The sequence below is a fragment of the Pantherophis guttatus genome, chromosome 1 (assembly GCF_059756535.1).
Source record: "Pantherophis guttatus breed Tessera chromosome 1, ASM5975653v1, whole genome shotgun sequence".
NCBI classification, from domain to species: Eukaryota; Metazoa; Chordata; class Lepidosauria; order Squamata; family Colubridae; genus Pantherophis; species Pantherophis guttatus.
This window is the reverse complement of record NC_142063.1, coordinates 313,442,854-313,458,776: the sequence shown is the minus strand read 5'-3', so window position 1 is coordinate 313,458,776 and position 15,923 is coordinate 313,442,854. Positions and strand designations below refer to the sequence as shown.

The 15,923-nt window shown below is 34.4% G+C and overlaps 2 protein-coding genes and 1 long non-coding RNA gene across 4 annotated transcripts in view; 2 read left to right on the top strand and 1 right to left on the bottom strand.

Moving 5' to 3' along the window:
* Nucleotides 1-1,455, top strand: part of PNPT1 (polyribonucleotide nucleotidyltransferase 1) — a 34,298-nt gene extending 32,843 nt beyond the window's left edge. The window contains exon 28 of the mRNA XM_087888616.1: nucleotides 231-1,455. Within this exon, the coding sequence (XP_087744742.1) occupies nucleotides 231-383 (153 nt within the window). The 3' untranslated portion in view covers nucleotides 384-1,455. The remainder of the gene's footprint in view (nucleotides 1-230) is intronic.
* Nucleotides 1,456-1,713: 258 nt separating this feature from the next.
* LOC148116935 (uncharacterized) lies at nucleotides 1,714-6,137 on the bottom strand. Its single transcript, XR_015732828.1, has 2 exons — nucleotides 4,750-6,137; nucleotides 1,714-4,482 (listed from the first exon to the last, which is right to left on the bottom strand). It is a non-coding gene; the product is annotated as an uncharacterized LOC148116935 (long non-coding RNA).
* Nucleotides 5,639-15,923, top strand: part of PPP4R3B (protein phosphatase 4 regulatory subunit 3B) — a 45,330-nt gene continuing 35,045 nt past the window's right edge. For both annotated transcript variants that reach the window (XM_034427338.3, XM_034427337.3), the window contains exons 1-4: nucleotides 5,639-6,080; nucleotides 7,661-7,716; nucleotides 11,173-11,271; nucleotides 11,864-12,487. In XM_034427338.3, coding sequence (XP_034283229.1) covers nucleotides 5,939-6,080; nucleotides 7,661-7,716; nucleotides 11,173-11,271; nucleotides 11,864-12,487 — 921 coding nt within the window. In that variant the 5' untranslated portion in view covers nucleotides 5,639-5,938. The remainder of the gene's footprint in view (nucleotides 6,081-7,660; nucleotides 7,717-11,172; nucleotides 11,272-11,863; nucleotides 12,488-15,923) is intronic.

Genomic DNA, 15,923 nt, shown 5'->3' with positions numbered 1-15,923 from the left:
GTGCATAGATGCAACATGACTGTCATTTGAAGACAGAAAAATATTACTTGCACTGAAATGTTAATTTCTGATAGTTCTCTTATTTTTATTTATTTATTTTAAAGATGTTAATACTTTTAGAATTCTATATATCATTAATTCTTTAAAAATGTCATTTTTTTTCACTAAAAAATTAAACTACATAAATCATGCTGCATCCTGAGCTCAATCTCATTTCCTTCTATGAACAGGTAAAATACTTTGGACGTGATCCAACTGATGGAAGAATGAGGCTTTCACGAAAAGTACTTCAGTCTCCAGCTACATCTGTTGTTAAAACACTGAGTGACAACAAAAGTATAGTAATAGGAAATGGAGTTCATGAGTCTGCCAATTCAGTATAGCACAAGAATCCTTCTGAAGTAATAGAACTGTTCCCTTTGATAGAGACTGAGTAATTACTGGTAACATATACAGGTTTCTATATGCCCGTGTATATGTTAAATTTCATAGAAATATGATTGAATACCAGGTAATTTTCCCTTGTGTTTAATGCCTTTGGAGTTCTTTTGAAAAATAAGAATTCATAGCCCTTTGTCCACTGTCGAAAAGCTGACAGACATTTTCAAATGAATAGAATGACTGTTTCCAGAAGTATACAATACCATCCAAATATCTATTTAAAACCTTATTTCTAATGCTAACAAGACATTTCACATGCATAAGCTGTTTTCCTATATATGTAGAAATCTGTATTATTACATTTATGTAATATATGCTCCCAGAAATAATTTTAATGGAAGAACAATCATGTTGAAGAAGATGCTTCCGAACATGAACATACAAATGCAACACCTGGCTGTAACACATTTTTGGAATCCTGGGATTTTTCTAATCCCAGGAAAGTACATTATCTCAAACTGTTGAATCTTTCCAAGCAAATAAAAGTGGTTAGCAGCTTTTATTGACAATAAATACTCTTTTGTGGAATTATAGAATCTACGAATACTTTTAATGGAAAATACCTTCATTCTATATAGTTTATCTGTGGTTCTACCGCCACAAGAAAAGTCATTTGATATTATGTGCCATCAATTTCAACTGCTATCTAGTACATAGATAGATTTTCTCCATCACAACCTGTTCCTAAAATGATGATGATCCTCTTCTCTTTCCTATCATTTTCCCCAACTTTAGAGCCTTTTCCAGAGAGCTGAGTCTTTGCATGATGTATTTGATGTAGGATAATTTGAGCCTTGTCATTTGTGCCAAGTGGGTTATCTCAGTATAATCATTCAGTATAAGGAGATAAAAAACAAATGCCAAAATCTTACAAAAAATCCAATGTGTACATATAATTTTTGATTATATGTAATATTTTATTAATGAGCGGTTGAAGGAATATAAATGTAATATGAATATACAGACTTTTATTTTGCTACTTTAAGCTATTAAAGATATGTAAATTTGTTCACATTCTTATGGATTTTTTTTTTGTTTTTTAATTAATAAAAAATTGTCAAAAGAAAAACTTTTAGCAAAAAGTGAAACAAATACAACAAAGAAAAATACAAAGAATAAACAGTTACAGTGGGGCAAAAAAGTATTTAGTCAGCCACCAATTGTGCAAGTTCTCCCACTTAAAAAGATGAGAGAGGCCTGTAATTGTCATCATAGGTAGACCTCAACTATGAGAGACAAAATGAGAAAACAAATCCAGACAATCACATTGTCTGATTTGGACAGAATTTATTTGCAAATCCATTTTATATTGTTTGTCAAGTTCCATGTATTAGGTATATAATTTAGAAAAATATTATACTCTAATATTTTTAGCTTTTGTTGCATAATCATGTAATATTTTCTCCCAAAATTAAGTATAGAAACATTTTTAAACAAAAAAACATTCTTATTACATATCCAACAAAATGCTGTTTTGACAGTTTTTCTATATGAACATAATGGAATCAAATACACTCTAAATATTTTCGTTGTGTAAATTGTAATTTGAGGGCCATTGACACTCTTGCTGTAGAAGTTAAAACACTTCCATAATATAGGACCCTCAGGTTCTTTATTCCGCTCATTTCTTAACATTTGCATGTCAAATTGATTTATTGATAATGTGTATAAAAAATAATAGGCTTTTTAGTTTTAAAGAACTGGATACGTTTTCGTATCTTAAGTGTCTCAGAGGCTGAGATACTTTTGTATTTTTTAAAATACCATGTTTCCTCGAAAATAAGACCCTGTCTTATATTTTTTTGAACCCTGAAATAAGCGCTTGGCTTTATTGCCATGCACTCAAAAACCCGATTGGGCTTATTATCAGGGGATATCTTATTTTGGGGAAAACAGGGTATCTAGCCTTTGTGCTAGCTTTTCCAAAACAAATATACACATCATTTGTAGAAACTTTCTACATTTTGAAGCCTATGAAGTACAGACAAACTACAAATGTTTATTTGCTGATATACGAAGTGCTATATTTACCCTTCTCATCTGATCTACAGTGGGTTATCATGTGCTTCTCCTAATAATAGGCTTTGCTTGCCTTATGACTGGAAATTGGTGTTGCCATGATATTCTTCTGGACATAATTCAAAATTTGGTTTAGCCTGTAAAACAAGGATTTTAGTTCTGTGACACTTAATAATTAAGAGTCTTACCCCAGTAATGCAAGATTATCTGATATGTCAGGAGCTTAAGTAATAGTTCAGAACTTCTTTTGCATCTATTCCAGCTAATACTGATGGACTAGGCCTATACATAACTTGGCGAGATGGCAATAAAATTCCCTTATGTTCAGAGTAAGTGACTGTTGTGTTACTCAAATATGTGAGAAATACTCCTTTTACTGTCATCTTAAAGTATTACCTTGGCACTTGAGAACTTGCTACTTTTTTTAAGGATTATTATCTCTCAGTCACTTCTTTAAATCTAAAAATTAAATATATCGAAAGCCATTCCTTTTTCATTAAAATTGCAAAATTTTTAAATTTGTCATTTCTGTCTTTTAGTAATCGTATTTGTAAGTCATTTGTGTTGTGTATGAACAACTGTAGTCTTTAAATGATACAGATGGATACTTAGGTGTATGGGGACTGGACTTAACTGATTAGAAAGCAAAGACTACAGTGGTTGAGGTGTGATATAAACTGATTTTTTTGTGATGGTGGTTTTTCACTTCTTGCATTAAATCTACTTGATGACTTACACTATAATCTTTATATGTTTCCTGTCAAACAGTGGGAAGCGTTTGCCAATAGTCAGCTATCATTGGTACAGTTATTGGCAGTGTAATTGGATAAGACTATGGGGGATGCCAGCTACCATTTTTTGGTGCTGATGAAAAGCAAGGTGATGTTTTTAGAGCTCTGGAAGAATCATAAATATGTACTGTACTTTATGAATATTTTCAGCAGTTGTAGATGTTCAGTTGAACACGCATTTCTTTTATAAGTAATGCAAGAGTTCCTTTTTGCAGCTGGTTCTTGCAGCCTGGGATGATAGTGTTTGTATTTTTTAATATGCAAATATATCAAGAGTGACTAACCTCAATTGATTATACATTTCTAAGTGCAAATCACAATACTAGCTTTGGCCCTATGTGGCTTGATTTCTAGAAGCCTTTTCTGGCTAGAATGCATCTCCCTAAGTAAAGTCTATCAGCATTTTCCTATTGGCATTTTTTTTTCTTCCACTTTTCTTTCAGCAAAATTCCTACTCACATTACATTGGTGTTTTAGATATTATGTACAATTCAGTTGCCGAAGCTTTTTATTTTAGTTGTGATCTTAACATTAACAAAGAGCCCCTTTTTGAAAGGAGATGGGTAGTTTAGAAATGTGAAATATAAATTTTCCCTGAAAATAAGACCCTGTCTTATATTTTTTTTGAACCCTGAAATAAGCGCTTGACCTTATTGCCATGTACTCAAAAGCCTGATTGGACTTATTATCAGGGGATGTCTTATTTTGGGGAAAACAGGGTAATTATTCTAATACAGTGCATAGTTTGGTTTATAGTATGATGCTTAAATCTAAGTGCCACAAGTTTATTGATTGTCTTAAAGAAAAATATTGCTATATTATCCTGTCTTGTACAATAACCCCAAATGTCTGCTTTTCTGACATTCCAGGACCTAGATTAAATATTTCTCCCTTTTCCTTAATATTTTTAATTCAGTAGAAATTGTTAGTTTCAGAATTTGAGCCCTGGAACCACTTTTACTTGTACATACTTGTTTGTATGCTGCAGCCTGGTGTCAGTCATTTGGGGACCCCTGATCCAGACCCATTTCAATCAGGGTTCAGGTCATGGTTTGGGATTGAGAAGGCCTCAATCCTTAATTGTCCTCATGGATGACCTCTGACGGGAAAGGAATGAAGGTGGTGCATCCATTCTGGTTCTTCTTGACCTCTCAGCAGCATTCTTATAATTCCTTGGTAAATATACATTGCATTGTTTTGGTTGCCACAATATAAAAAAGTTGTTGAGACTCTAGAAAGAGAAGATCAACAAAGATGATGAGTGGTCTGGAGGCTAAAACATGAACAATTGCAGGAATTGGGTATTTTTAGTTTAATGAAAAGAAGTACTAGAAGCGACATGATAGCAGTGTTCCAATATCTATGGGGCTGCCCCAAAAGACGGGGGTCAACCTATTCTCCAAAACACCTGAAGGCAGGACAAGAAGCAATGGATGGAAACTAATCAAGGAGAAAAGCAACTTAGAAATTTCCTGACAGAACAATCAGCGGAACTTGCCTCCAGAAGATGTGGGTGCTCCAACACTGGAGGTTTTAAGAAAGGATTGAGTTGTCTGACGCATACATTTCCTGCTTGAGCAGGGGGTTGGACTAGAAGACCTCCCAGGTCCCTCCCAACTGTTATTCTATTAATTGATACCATCAGTCATGGCATCCTTCTAGTTCTGTTTCTTAGATTGCTTGCTCTTGATTTTATGCATCATGACTTAACAAACAGTTGTGTTAAACCATGCAGAATTGATAAAAACTGTAGGGCATCAAGACTGTTATTTATGAATAGAAGCTAAAATCCTTAGCAAGTCAGTTTGCATCTGAAAGTACTCCAACTCCAAAAATTGAAGCTAACTTCTTTATACCACTCTATTTATTTTGTCCATCTCTGAAGTCTTTCTTGGCTGTGCTCCAGCTGTTATCAAGTAGCGCGTTTTCTAAAGGCAGTTGAAGGAAAAGGTTAAGCACAGGTCTTGGGGTAAAATAGCTCTAGAATCTTTTTGATGAAAAAAAAATACAGTATTATGACTGATGAGCGCGGGAGGTGGATGATTTTGTCTCGTCCCAACTCGTCGTCATCGTCTTCAACGCCTTTGCAACCAGTGGAATGGGTCTTTCATCTCAAAGGCAACAGCAAAGAAACCCAGATTAATTTAATAAAACAATAAATAAAGGAGAGAACTGCTGGGAATATTGGGAGACGGACCTTCAGAGACGCCTCCTATTTAGAGGCGCTATCATTCCAAGAAACCCCGGCAATAAGTAACTGTTACTGCAGGGGGGAAAAAAAGCTAGGGCAACGCAGCTTTCCCGCCGCCAGCAGAAGAGTATACACCACGCAGGCGCAACGTATTCTCAACCCCTTCCTCCTTCGCAAACTGACAACCTTTTCTTTTGCTTCCCTTCCCGGCCGCCATAGCCCCTGCTAGTGGAGCCCGTGCAGGCCTTCCGTCCCTCTCCCTCCCCCGGCTAGGAGAGGAAGAGAAAGGCAGGGACGGGACAGGAGTCGGATTACAAGATGGCGGCTATGCCGCGGTGTTAGTGGCTGCTGCTGCTAGTTGGTACTGCTGTGGCAGAGGAGCGGCGGCTCCGACCTGAACGTCATGAAAAGCGGCGAGTTAAAGGCCTCCTGAGTGACGCTCTCAGCCCCCGGCCGGTCCTTCCCCCGTCCCTTGCGATCGGGCCGGGGCCCCACCATGTCGGATACCCGGCGGCGGGTGAAGGTCTACACGCTCAACGAAGAGCGGCAATGGGACGACAGAGGCACCGGACACGTCTCGTCCACATACGTGGAGCGGCTCAAAGGGATGTCGCTGCTCGTCCGAGCCGAGTCGGACGGTGAGAAAGGGGAAGGATAATGGCAGGCAGGGGATGGCGGCAGCTGCTAATCTCTCTGGGACAATAGAGCCCAGCCAGGGGAATGGGAAACAACCCATGGGAGAGTTCCGCCACCGCCACTTCACACACCCTGGGCTGAGGCCACGGATTCCTTCCCGCATATGTAGTCTCTCTTTTATATTTAGGCGAAATCGTGGGGTCAGGTTAGTGGACCCCTTCACCCCAAATATTACTAACCCCGAAACCCTTGAGCACTTTCTTGATAGTCCCCTGAATTCATGCATGTTATAGTTAGGGAACCTTACTGACTGCTTTAAGGGATTCATTTGTTCTAGTTGATTATAAAAGTTATTTGGTAACTCCTCTGTCAGTTAATTGGGCGACTTTGGGGAAAGGATACTAAATGTGTTGTGAGGAGTGGGAAACATTAACTTCTAGAAAACTTTCAGAACTTTCATGATCCTAAACTGTGGTAATTGTTACTCATTGAAGATGATCTGGCTAATGATTTTTTTTTATAGGCCTTTTGTAGTACAGATTTATACTTTCAGATACTATGAGCTTTTCAGATATGTCCCAGCACTCTGGGTTGGTTTTCTCTGAAGCTTGCCACCATGAGAAGAGCGCTCCAGTTTTCATATTTTCTTTCAATTTTACAGTATTCTTTAGGGATTTGCTTATTTTCCATCATCTTACATCTAAACTTTATTTTCAGAAATTTAGTGCATTTAGTGTGAAGCAAAGAAAGTAGTAACGTTTATGGCATTTAAGTTTTAACATAATTATTTAAATTGTTACTTTTTAGAGTGCTACAACAAACTATAATTTTTCTCTTGAAAAAAAATTGTACTTTGTGTTACTATATTTTCTATTGTTTAGAATGTTGGGTACTTAAAATTCTTACATTTTAAACTCTTATCCAATTTATTGTCTTGTTGTTTTTGAATGTGTCTGAATTAAGGACATAATATTTCAGTAGAAGTGACCTAAAACTATATCTGAAGAAAGCAAAATATTCAAAATTGTCTCTAATCATTAATTTGGTTGTACTTGGTGGTGAAAAAAAGAAAAATAAACATTTGTATCAAATTTTATATGCTGATGGAAGGCCTTTTTTCTGTTTTAGTATTTTTATGGTAAATAAAATTTACCATGTTTTCAAAATTAGAAAGCTCTTTTTAGCAGAAAATGTATTGATATTGTTAATGAACAAGTGCTAATACACTAAATAAATCTTGTGAACCTTGGAAGTGATTGCTGGAGAGCTGTTGCCATGAAACATGATTGCTTAGACACTGTATATAATACATAAATTCAGGATTACATAATTTAGCTTTGTAAATATAATGTATGTTAGCTATCAAAGAAAAATAAGAATATTTTTTCATAGATAAATGAATGGTACATAGCTTGAGAAAGGCACACTGAAATTTTATCTTAAAATTCCCAGATTTGATCACTGTTTGCATAAAAGTTTTAGAATAAAGTACAGTCCTTAAAGTGGATAATTATTACTTAAGTTGCCTAAGACTTTTTATTTACTTACTTAAATTCTTGGTGGATTTTTTTCATCATTTCAGGTTCACTCTTGTTGGAATCGAAGATAAATCCAAACACTGCGTATCAAAAACAACAGGCATGTATTGTTTTCTATATTTCAACTATGTTACTATTATTGAAAATACTATTTTTTTAAAAAAAAGTCTGGTAACTGGACAACTAGAGTTTTGTTATATATCAAAATCTTAGTTGTCCACATACTGATAAAGGCAAGCCAAGGGATATGTGTATATTAAATATTGGAGATTAATATATGAAAATGCTATCTTTTACATTCACATTTTGGGACCCTAGAAATACACACCTGCAGCAGTGCTTGTCCTCTGAAACAAGGCTCCCCCTGCCTCTGAGTTTCAGATAGTCTCCACTGCTATTTAGACGAGCCAAGAACACCTGGCTCTTCACCCCAGCTTTTGGTGAGGGAGAGTGAAACCACTTGCTTCATCAGACTTGCCATCTTTTTATTTTTATGTTTTATTGATTTTATTATAATTTTTTGTTGTGAGCCATACAGAATTATATGTTGGGCAGCACCTTTGCTGAACTATCTGCCATTAGTTTTCTGTTTTCTGTCCGGTTTTAATAATACTATTTGGTGTTTTGTTTTTTTATCAATACATTAATTATTATTTATTTTGTAATGTACTAGTTTACATTATATTACTCCATGCTGAATGCAGCTATTCAGCTATTTATTGCAGCCCATATGAATGTTCACCAATCTTCAAAGTTTAGTGCCAAGTATCTAGTAGGTTACATTTTGGGGTGATGACTTGCATACATCTTGGTGGGTTGCAATTTGTGCAAATCTCAAATTATTACTCACTGGAGAAGAGGCTAATGCTGGGAAAGATTGAGGGCAAAAGAAGAAGGGGACAACAGAGAATGAGGTGGCTGGATGGAGTCACTGAAGCAGTAGGCGTGAGCTTAAATGGACTCCAGAGGATGGTAGAGAACAGGAAGGCCTGGAGGAACGTTGTCCATGGGGTCGCAGTGGGTTGGACATGACTTTGCAACTAACAACAAAAACAACAAATTATTTGTATTTTATTCTAGTTGTTAATGATGCCCTTTTCATTGCAATAGATTTCTAACAAATTCCATAAAATGGTATAGTCTCAAGTCAATTTCATTCTGTGAAGACTTCCATGGGCACATTTGTGTAGTTTTCTTCATAGCATTACAGAAGCAGTTGGCTGTTACCATTTTCCAGGATATCTTGTTGACTTCCCAGCCTAGCCTACAGTCCCTTTACTAGAGATCTCCCATCAAACTACGGGCTTGATGTTAACTTCAAAACCAGACAAGTCAGCTACTGCTTTACTATTTTTACTCTTATGTTAATTCAGCTAAAATATATTGGCTGAATTCGTACAGCCCATAAACCATGGTTGAAATTATGATTCAAATGAATAAATTACAGGTGGCTTAGTTTATGTATTAGGTTAACCCATGAATCTTGATTTATAAATTACAACTGTGGATACATAGATGATGATAAACTATAAACCAACAAACCATATTGTTGCTTGGAGCAGTGTGTGAACCCAGCCATTAAAAGTGTTCAAATATTTTTAATAGATGTCCCAAGTACTATCAGAGGATACTTTTACTAGATCAGTTCCTCAGAGTGAAAAATTAAGAGATAAACTAGCATTAGTATCTGAAAAGATCTTTATAATCTAAAATAAGAAGAGCATATAGTGAATGTTCAGATATAACATATGCAAATCAGAAAATTAAACTATGCATCCAAGTATTTAGAAACGAATATGCTATATTCGTGGTTTTCTAGTGAAAGAGATCATCACAAGAGAATCTTGCTGACATCTAAAAATTCCACAATCCTACATATGGTCTTTAAAATGTAATGCTAAATTTTGTATGCAAGTTAAATAAACATGGTGACGATATAAATCTTGATATGCTGTTTTCCCACTATTCTGTTCTGACTTAATTATTATGCAAATTCTTCTATAGACTGCATAAAATTCTCAGTGTTTTTGTTGCCTTTTGCTTTCTATCTTCCTTCAGCTACCGGTACTTTCATTATGTCTACAAACAGACGTATCTTCTCTGACCTTTTGCATTTTGAAATACTTTTATTTGTTTCATCTTTATCACTAATTTAACTCACATTCTATGCATAATCATATGTAATATTATTGAGGTATCTTTTGAGTTTGATTCTTTTACGTTTTAAGTTAAATTATAATCTTGTAAGAAATAATTTGTGATATGAGCTTCAGTGAGATTAGGTCTTGTTTTTGTTGAATCAGTTGAGCCTCTCCAACTGTACTTGCTGTCTTTTTAATCAAGTGGTGCCCATGTATAAAGCTATCTTTCAGATTGTTGAAATAAGAAATTGCTTATAGTTACTAGGTATACTAGTCCTATTAGGACTAGTAGATCCCTAATAGTCTGTTTCCTGCTTTATCTTGTATGCCAAAGCCATTATTTCCCATTATTCCAGTTGTTATTTTATTTCTAATTTCGCATTCCATCCTCCTATATGACACCTCCCTTTTTTAGTCTGATGTTAACAAAGTGCTGCATAATACCATAGAACCCTTCCACTCCTTCGCTACCTCTTGTTTGAAACATAGATTTGAATCATTGCAATATCAATTGATTTGCCTTGGACTCAAATTGAGATCATCCTGTCATTTTGTTATGTCTGAACACTAACTTTGATATATTTTCACTACTCCATTTGTTCTATGATGTTCGATAAAAGATCTGATGTCCTTCTGAGATGAAGTGACCCAGTTTAGTTCAGTTCACTGATTTCCATAATGTCAGTATTATATCTAGATATTTCTGCTTTGACAAATCTGGTTTTTGGTTTTGACATTCCACATACCAATGGGGTACATATGTTTACTGTGTTAAATTTTCCTTTTGCCTTTGGCCACATGAACACCTGGGTTCCTATCAACCTTTATCCAGCCACATCATAAATACCACTCAGAGCTGTGTGTTCTTTTCTAGTTGCTCTTTGGATACTTTCTGATCTGAAGAGTTCATCTTCCAGTTTCATTTTGGCATTGTCTTGGTTATGAATGTCTATTTGGTTTCCTTGACAGAATATTGGGAGTGGATTGTCATTTCCTTTCATACAAGATCATATTTATATTCTCCTATATTTGCCTTTAACTGTATATGTATATATAGTCTTCTCACTATAACCCTTTTATAGTAATAAGAATCCTTGAAAGATAATCTTGTGCTAAAGTATTTGCCATCTTCCTAGTAAGATGCTTCTTTGGACTAGAGCTCCTAAAAATGAGTGGTAGTGTGTGTATCAGGATTTATCTATCCTACATAAAATGTGTTTTTTGAAAGGTTATATGACTAGTCATGGAGAAAAATATAATAGTGGTGGATCGTCTTTCTCTTCCCCTATTCTTCCCCTATTCTCTTACATTTTGTACTGGTGATTGAAAGCTACTTTCTTGACACCTAAACCTAGCTGTATGTTACATTTTTCAGTAGAGTCAAATAATAAATTTAATATTCCATTTTAAAATAGGACACTTTGATTGTTTGGTCAGAAGCAGAAAATTATGATTTAGCTCTGAGTTTTCAAGAAAAAGCTGGCTGTGATGAAATCTGGGAAAAAATTTGCCAGGTAAGGATTACATTTAAAGTTCTTATTATTTTTTTAAAAAAATTAGATTTGACTGTTCATAAACTTTGTGATTGAAATAATGTTTTGATGACCCATTTAATTGTATCTTAATTTTTATAGTATGAATTACAAATTTTATTTTCTAGTTTAGCTGAAGTGTGATTTTTCAATGGCATTATTTAAAATACCGTTTCAGGACAGCTTTACATTTATACTTCTACAATGAAATTATTTTGAGATTTGCAGTGACTGTGATTCTGCTGTATAACATCAATTACAAATACTATTATTAACTTATACCATTGATATTGCTCAGAAAAAGTGGATAGCTGTGATGGTTTACAAGAATATCCTTCCTTCCTCCTCCCTCCTGTACTACTTCTTCATCAGCTGACATGATACAGCAACCTAAATTTGGTGTGCAGCCCACCAGTCCCATTTCACTGACAGTTCACAGAATGTCAGAACTATATTAATATATGATTTAGATATTTGATAATAACATTGATTTTCATACTTCTTTCTCCTTGCCTTTCAAAATCTATAATATATGTCAGAATAAGTCAATAATTATTAATGTTTTTGATTTTAGGTTCAAGGGAAGGACCCTTCTGTAGAAGTTACACAGGATCTCATTGATGAATCAGAAGAAGAACGCTTTGAGGAAATGCCTGAAACTAGTCATTTGATTGATCTCCCTACTTGTGAACTCAACAAACTCGAAGAAATAGCAGACCTAGTTACCTCAGTTCTCTCATCACCCATTCGTAGAGAAAAATTGGCCTTAGCACTGGAGAATGAAGGCTATATTAAAAAATTATTACAGCTTTTCCAACTTTGTGAGAACCTAGAAAATACTGAAGGCTTGCATCATTTGTATGAAATTATTCGAGGAATTTTGTTCCTCAATAAAGCAACTCTTTTTGAGGTGATGTTCTCAGATGAGTGCATTATGGATGTTGTGGGATGCCTTGAATATGACCCTGCATTAGCTCAACCAAAAAGGCATAGGGAATTTTTGACCAAAACAGCAAAATTTAAAGAGGTTATACCCATAACAGACTCTGAACTTAGACAAAAGATTCATCAGACTTACAGGGTACAATACATTCAGGACATCATCTTGCCAACACCATCTGTTTTTGAAGAGAATTTTCTTTCTACCCTTACTTCATTTATTTTCTTTAACAAAGTCGAGATTGTCAGTATGCTACAGGTAAGTGAATTCAAAAGTCTAAAAGAGTTGCATTTTGAAAATTCTAAATATAATTATGATGCTAACCATAAAGCTTTTAGTATGCTGCTGTTATGTTTATTTACTAGTTCTGATAAATTACTTTTCACTATCCACTCACAGAGCATAATTTAGCAGTGTTGTTTGTGTATTCATCGATGTATATTTCATAGGCTTTGCATGAACACCGTAGATTTCTCTCAAACAAGATAGACTACACAAAAATTCTTATAAATGCTATGAGATGTACATGGTTTTCTGACAGTTCTTTTATATTAGTTAGCATTGATGCTAGCTTTTAAGCAGTTGTGTTAAACATGGTACTGAAAATAACATGCCATAATCACAGATGTTTATAATATCACTATTTTTTCCCGTGCCATCTATATTCAGCAATATGTGAGCAGTAAACATTTTCTATAGGCTGTATGGAAAGGGTGTTATTTTTAATTTTGTTAAAATTTATTTCTTTAAAAATCAGTCATGCACCAGTCATAAGGTTCCAAAGATGAATCAAAAATATTAAAACATACAGTAATTTCTACTGGTATACTGTAACTATAAAAATTCTGAATAAAAATCCTTTTGAAATAAAAGGAAAATAAATGTAAAATCTCCTGGCTGTTGCCTTGTTCGTTATAAATTATACTTATAAATATTGGTATTGAGATAAGAAAAAAATACAGAACTGAGATAAAACCAGACAAGGGAGGTAGGATTATAGAAAGCTTCCCTTTCCCAAGTTACTTTGTCCATATAGCTCAATCTTACATAGCTTAATTGGCAACAACTCCAAAGGATTTTAGTGATCTCCTACACTCCTACACTAAGATCTTTTTATCTTCATTGATAATACACAGGTTGGGTTCTGTGTCTCTGCATATAGAGAATGTATATACCACTGATCTGTCCATCTTTACCTGATAGTATAAACATCCTATTTCTATTGGTCTATAATTGGCGTAATTTATTTTAAATTCAGCATTCCAAGAACCTTATGTATGCAAAATACATCTAAGCTCTTGATGGGCTTCCCATTTATTTCAGTTATATTGTTGACAGTGAATATATTTGGAAAAAAAGCTCTCTTCAGTTATGGTGGTGATAATACATATAGACCCTACATATTTGCTAGTTGTTGTTTCTTATTTTGATGAACCTGATGAAGTAGATTAGGATGACAACATTTTGTCATCTGTAAGTATTTTATTGTCCCTGTTTGCCTCCTAAATGGTATCACAGGTGCAAATCTAGATGATAATGCTGAATTAGATTTATATTGATGTAGTTCTAAAATGTTGTGTTATGATGGTAGCAGTGCCAAAGTTTAGCTACTGCCATAGCTATTGGCTGTTTGTTATTCAGTTAAACTCTTGAGTAAAATTTGTCAAAGATAAGCTGAATAGAATTTGCACTCCCACCTCCTTAAACAATAGTTTAAATTCAATTCAGTGTGAAATATTTTGGGTCCAATGAAATCCAGCAGGTTTACTGAAAAGGAAGAAGTGGACTGAATCTTCTTAAGACTGTTCAGATATGTGTTGTGATTAAGTAAACAATTATATAATCTACATTAAGAGTTTTCTGGGATTGTTCACCTGATATTTATTTATTTAAAGTATTTTTTACCATAGTGTTCAGCAAAAAGACTCTTAGAACTGCTAGCCTGATATAGTAAATACAAGTTAATCCTTGTCCATAGGCTTACAGTCAGAAAAAGACAACATAAAATGAAAAAATGGAGAGAGGTGGGAAGAGGGGGAAAAATAAACTTCTGGCATTTTAAAATAAACAGTATCTCTTATAAAAACCAATTGGAAAAGAGCTGAGGAAATAAGAAGTTGAACTGAGTTATTATTGTAAGTACCCTCAGTTTGATTATAATATTCCATTATATGTTTTTACTTTTACTCAGATTTTTTCCTTTGTGCATGTATGCATATTCAACATGTCATAGTGGGTGACTGAAGGAAGAAGTTGAGTTGAAGCTAAATTGGTGAAGGTTTAAATAGGAAAAACTTGCTTTGTACCAAGTGAAATCACTGGTTTACCTAGATCAGTATCATCTGGGTTAATGGATAATGATTCTTTTGAGTTTCAGATAGAAGATTTTCCAAAATTGCATAGGAATTAAAAATGGGATATTTTGTATGCAAAGCCTATGTTACCTAATTAGATCTTTCAAAGAACTTTTAGAGAATCAAGTTCTGCATTTGGCCTTTGAATGAGGTTCTTGATGCCTCGCTCCAAAAGAGTATAGAGACTAGGAGAAAAAATAAAATTAGTTGTGAAATTAGTTAAATGCTGCTATTGTAATTATTCAAAATGGATTTAATATTGTCACATCAGTTACAGCAGAATGACAGTTTTACAACTCTGGGGATTCATTGAAGAATTCAAGGAAGGGACAAAATGCAACCTGAGATTTCAGATTGGGGTGATTGTTAAACATTGTAACATGAAGAATTAAAATCACTAGAAAGTATTTTGGAGTTATTATTCCTTCTGAATCAACAAATGACTGTTGTACTTCATAGTAAATCTGGTGATGCAACAAATACTGCTTTTTAAAAACTCTTTGATTTATCATTCATTCTACTATAATTCTTGGATTATCTTATTTTAAGTATATGATAGTTCAGTATTCAGCAGATAAATTGTTGTTCATTTAGTACAAGGTCACCAAAATAAATTGGACTATAACATTTTAGCATGTACTGATAACCTGAATTCTGAGCATGATAAAACATAGCTTTAAAAATATTTAGCTTGTTTGATTTTTCAGATCATTTGGTCTTTTTGCATCAAGCTGTAGTGACAATGTTTTGTCAGGGTACTCTTCAACAAGCTATTGATGTTATTGTGTCATCAGTTGGCAATTTGGTCCTTAGTAGCTTTTTTACCTATGTAATAGTTATTTTTGTTTTAGTTAAAGCATTCTGTTGAAGTATCACAATGCCATTTGAGCTGAATTGGCTTTTTCAGGGTGGTGTCATACTGCTCTTAGGTAATGTTTTAATGAAGTTTTAGATTTGCAGATATTTAATATTGTGTTTAGTTCTTGATTTCTAAGGTTTGGTTTTAATAAGTTTAATAATATAGCACTAATTGTGATAAACTTCTGAGTATGTGATAAATATATTGTAAATGATAGAAGCTAGGCAATCTTTTAGTGTTACCATACTGCCTTACTGTTCTTCCCTTTCCACCCCCTCACATTTTCAAAGAGCATGACCCACGTAAGATAAATTTTTATACTTGTCAACAGCTATGTTGTGGAAACCATCTCCTTTATTTCTGGCAATGTTAGCACTACTGGCAACTATACGAAATTGTGTGTTTTGAGTTTTGTTACTGCCTGCTCTACAGGACTGCTTCAGAAAGGAAAACAAATTGGATGAATCTTTGTGTTACCTGG